The sequence below is a fragment of the Chaetodon trifascialis genome, chromosome 5, assembly GCF_039877785.1.
Source record: "Chaetodon trifascialis isolate fChaTrf1 chromosome 5, fChaTrf1.hap1, whole genome shotgun sequence".
Lineage (NCBI taxonomy): Eukaryota > Metazoa > Chordata > Actinopteri > Chaetodontiformes > Chaetodontidae > Chaetodon > Chaetodon trifascialis.
In genome coordinates, this window is record NC_092060.1 from 26446796 (window position 1) to 26451635 (window position 4840).

The 4840-nt window shown below is 41.5% G+C and overlaps 1 protein-coding gene across 1 annotated transcript; it reads right to left on the bottom strand.

Moving 5' to 3' along the window:
- Positions 1–521: 521 nt before the first annotated feature.
- ccna2 (cyclin A2) lies at positions 522–3956 on the bottom strand. Its single transcript, XM_070962744.1, has 8 exons — positions 3601–3956; positions 2727–2988; positions 2420–2526; positions 2099–2322; positions 1793–1997; positions 1500–1613; positions 1240–1373; positions 522–1117 (listed from the first exon to the last, which is right to left on the bottom strand). Exons 1-8 carry the CDS (start codon positions 3808–3810, stop codon positions 1066–1068), a joined length of 1308 nt encoding a protein of 435 aa, XP_070818845.1. The 5' UTR covers positions 3811–3956; the 3' UTR covers positions 522–1065.
- Between the last annotated feature and the right edge of the window lie 884 nt (positions 3957–4840).

Consider the following 4840-nt stretch of genomic DNA (forward strand, 5'->3'; position numbering starts at 1 on the left):
GTGGAAACTGCTACTGCTGAGATTTAATTGGTGAAATTTTTATTTTTCTCCCTCATTTAAAATTCTTGTTTGCTTCAGTGTTTTACTTATGCTCATTCTCCCCTAAAGAAAACATTTGTTTGAAAATGCACTTCTGGCCTTTTATTTGTGCCAATCTTGCTCCACCCTCTTTATTTACTGGCCAGTCCATTTTTGTGATGAAAACCAGTAAGTAGTCTGAAGCCTTCTTACTAAGACATACCAAATTAACATGTGAAGATAAAACTATTGAAAGGGATGGAGTTATCCTTTAATGTTTAGTCACAGCTTATGGTATTTAAAGCCTGAAATGCAGAGCGCTGTACCACTGAGATGTCCAATTGAACACATTTAGTTTCAAACCTCAAAACACTGCACCATTGTATTAAAAAATACATGTTTTCAAGTCCTTGTACATCTGAGGAAACCTTTAAGGACTGAAGGTGGTCCTCTGCTGCCCCCATGAGTCCAATGTGACCATAAAGATTTAGAAATGAAGTCTTACTTTAAATGAATTTTATTTACAAGAGCCATATTTTACAGTGCAGAAGACTCCTTGAAAAGCTGTTCGCTTCCAAGACACCAATGCAATGAGACAGCTGACTCCAGGACAGACAAAATGCACTTTAATCTGCATCTCATAAGGTCAAATACGTATGGTTAGACCGTAAGGTGAACCATCAACGATAACCGCTTAGATGCACTCAAACCTTAAAGTGGAATGATTAAGGTTTTCTGGGTTTGAGTACATCCACATGTTAGACTGTAGATTAAAGCAGAAGGTTTACAGAGTGGTGAGAAGACCTCTACATTTTGTCTGATTTAAAGTCAAACCATTAAAACTGCTTGATTAACCAACACAATTGTAGTGCCTGGTACGAATGTATATAAAAATACCATATAAAAAACTAAACATCTAGCTCTACTCCAAGAAGAGCAGGCCATATGATTTGAAATTGTGGCACACACAAAACAAAAAAAACAAAAATTAAAAAAAAAAATTAAAAACCTGGTACAACTCTACATCGACATGGGTAGGGGGAGAGGTCAGTTCAGCAGCAGTTTAGTTGGAGGCTCAATGATGGAAACTTCAAGGTACCTGGAAGAGAAACCGTGTTTTAGAACAGTTGTGCTAAACTGCATTTTAAATAAAAATCCATTAAGTCTGAAACACAAAAGCCAAAACATGTTTTTGGTCATGTTTATTTGAGGGCTACGTACTTGGGGCCCTTGTACTTTTCCCGAACAGACTGCTGGGCATGCTGAGCAGCATTGAGGTAAAGTCGGTGCAGATCCTCAACACATGGCATCAGATCCTCCAGGGAGTAGCCAGACATCTCCGTCAAGGACTTGGGCTGAGGACAAAAGTCATCTGGCTTGTTTGCATGTGCACGTCACTGAAGCATTAGTCTTTCACAAATATTCTCAGGCAATGAAGTCTGATTTCAGTTAAATACATGATACTTCCACCTGAAACTTACCCATGAGCCACCAGCCACTGTGTTGTTGGCCAGGATGTAGGCTGCAGCAGCTGTCTGAGATGGTAGATACTTCAAGAAGGGATCTGAATCCACAAGGCTGAGCTCCCCAAGGTACTGACAAAATAAAAAAAAAAAAAAAAAAAGACTGAGCTAGATGCTACTAATGTAAATAAATTACACTGACTAGATTTGGGTTAAGAGCAAGGATCGATCTTTACCATATTGGCTTTAAAGTAGTTTCACACATACAACAGCATAGCCAAATTTATAAAAATTCTCTGACATTTGCTCACCATTGCCAGACTTTCTGCCTGTTTACTGACTGACTGGTGGAGGAAATAGTGGGTAAGAAACTGGTTGATGGTTGGTGCTGCCAGATCAAAGGAGAGCACTTTAAGCACCAGATGCTCCATTCTTAACACTTGCTTCTTGGTGTAGGTGTCATCTGTGATGTAAACAAACTCTGCCACCTCAGGGGGGTAGATCTCTTCAAATTTCCTACATTTGAAGAACATGTAAATAATTGATGTACAGAAAAGGAAAGCAAGTCTAGAAAACACAAAATTTGAACAGAAGAAATGTGAAATATGTATACATACGAAGCCAAGAGCATGGCAGCAGTCCCAACCAGCTGAAGCTTCCCCCTCAGGACAGACATGGAGGAGAGGAAGCGATCGATGTAGTTTACAGCCAGATAAAGTGTCTCATTCTGGAGCTTGTACTCTTCTCCGACCTCCACCAGCCAGTCCACCAGGATGGCCCTCATGCTGTTGGTGATGTCGGGTTGTTTCTTCATGTAGCCTGCTTTAGGCCTGGTTTTTACCTACAACATGTGTTGTACATGTTACGAAAGAAGGGAGAATCTTTGCAAACAAAGCCCATAAACTTCAGATACTGCGTTTCCAGAAACAACAGCTCACCTCCATCTCCCTCAGGTATGTGTAGATTTCAGCAGCATATTCTGGGACCTCATTTACATTGACTGGCTTCTCCTCCCCCTCAACCACAGACATGTCCATGGGAGAGTCTGAGCAAAGGAAAATTTAACATTTAATGCAGTGAAAACTTTCCTTTTAGACAAGTAACCATCTCTGCTCAGACTGGGTTCTATAAGAGAAACCAATTAGGTTGTGACAGCAAATCTGAGATACTGAAAAGGGCAACTTCTTGCCATGTCTGCTGACGAGGGGTGCGATGAACAGTCTAATTTTCCTTTTTATATCTCACCAAAGCTGACGTCCATTGCTGATGGAATGTCAATGGTGGCCAGGGGCTGGCGGAGCCGTGCCACAGCATTGTTGATTGCGAGGGGAGACTCTTCAACGACCGACTTTGCTTTGACGGCTTCAACCACCGGCTGTGTCTTCTTGGTGCAGGCGCCATCAGGCTCATCCACGTGGATCTGGAAAGTGGGCTGTCTGGTGGAGGGCTTCTCATAGCAGCTTTTGCTAAAATCTTCATTTTTACAGGACAGGGGCTGTGAGGAATCCTAGAAGCAGGAAATAAGTCAGTACATATTTGTCAGTTTGTGGGGAGAGAAGCTTTTTGCAGTAAGAGGAAAAAGGGACAACTGTGACAAAGTTTGATGTTAAATATTTGGTGCAGAACACAAAAGCTTCATGTGATTAAAACAAAGGCAGCAACAATAGCACGGTGTGTAGAACAAGGGGCAATTTGATATTAAAAGGCAGGAGTGACATCTGCATAAAGAGAAAATTGACATTCATCTGCTGCACACAGTTTTCAGAAAACTGCATCTTAAATTGCACTTGTTTAATGCAGAGGAACTTGTGCACAAAACAGACAGTTTTTTAATGAAAGCCTTTGAATACAGAGCAAAAACATGAAGTAACACTAACTTAGTGAGGATATGAAAATGGCGGACAACCTGGGTAACAGACGTAGCTACAGCTACATCCAAATACACCTGCAGGTTTATTAAAATAATAAAATGGTTTAGACTGCTAGTTAAAGCCCGACATGCACGTAACATTAACCCGCAAGACACATTAGTTGCCTCCAAAACCTACAATGGCAGGTCATCATTAGCAGGCAGTAGCTCCAGCTAGGCGAGCTACTTAGCATCGGTACCCAGACTAACCTGTTTCGTGCCGCGCTGGTTCTGGGCTTTGCTCCGCTGGTTGTTCTGCAGAGGTCCCAGGACGGTTCTGTTGGCTGCTTGTTTCGGCGGCTGGTTTTCTTGGTTGTCGTTTGCAGCAGCTCGGGGTTTTAGCGAGCCTCTCAGTCTTGACAGCATATTTTCTTGGTTGTGATACTCACTAGCCGCGCTTCCCCTGTTAGCCCCTGACATGTTTCCCTCAAACAAAAAGTGCAACCCGTCTCCGCTTGCTTATCGAGGCACTACAGCCGTCGTGTGCTCTCGTACGAGACAAATATCAAAGGAGTTCAGTTTCAAAAGATCTCGTTTGGACAGCTATATCGAGGCTAGCATTAGCTGCTATCTTGCCGAGGAAGGTGAAAGAATCTTTTACAATCAAAACTAAGTTGTTGAGATGGCAACGGCACTTGGTACACAGTGGTAAAAACAAAGCAGATAAAAACAAAAAGATGCACAGTTGGCGGTGTAATGTCTATAAAACCTGAAAGTGATTTTAAGGCGCCATACTCACGAGTTCCGAAATTACTACCAACCTTCAAACAAGAGCGCTAGCCTCGGTCCATTTACTCGGGATCATGCAGAGGTGTTTCTTTGCTTTCTCTCAGTTCAAGTAGCCCGCGAGGATTGAAATAGACCAATCACAGCTTGCACACGCAGTGACGTAACGATTGTACGGAAGCCGAGAGAGTGCAATGTTCGCTTAATGACAAATTCAAATCCGGTGACGCATTTGAATGTATGGACAAACGTTAGTCACAGCTGCGGCATGATGTGAACCAGTTCATACAATAGAAACGCGTTCGGCATTGCAATTTAATTTAAGATCCTTTATCGATGAATGTACAACAATGTTAATTTCTGTATTCAAACTGTTACTTAAATATAAAGAGGTATTAACAGCAAAATGGTTAAAATGCTCATTGTGTAGCATAATGCCCCCTAACTGTTGTTTAATTTTGATCTTCAGCAGTATTTCAGTGTTGCTGTTGGTTCAGTTGCGGCTGATTTTAACCACTTGATATCCTGTTGTGTGGTTTAATCTTTAACACTGAAATCATATTTCATTAACTGGTCTACTACAGAGTCAAACAAAAGTAACAGATTAAACGTCCTTAGTTATTTTACACCACTGTAATGCAGTTACCGTGCTGTAACACCTGATCTTTCGTACTTGAGTTCTTAAGTTCAAATAAGTGTCAAAAAGATACAAATAATAAGTAGA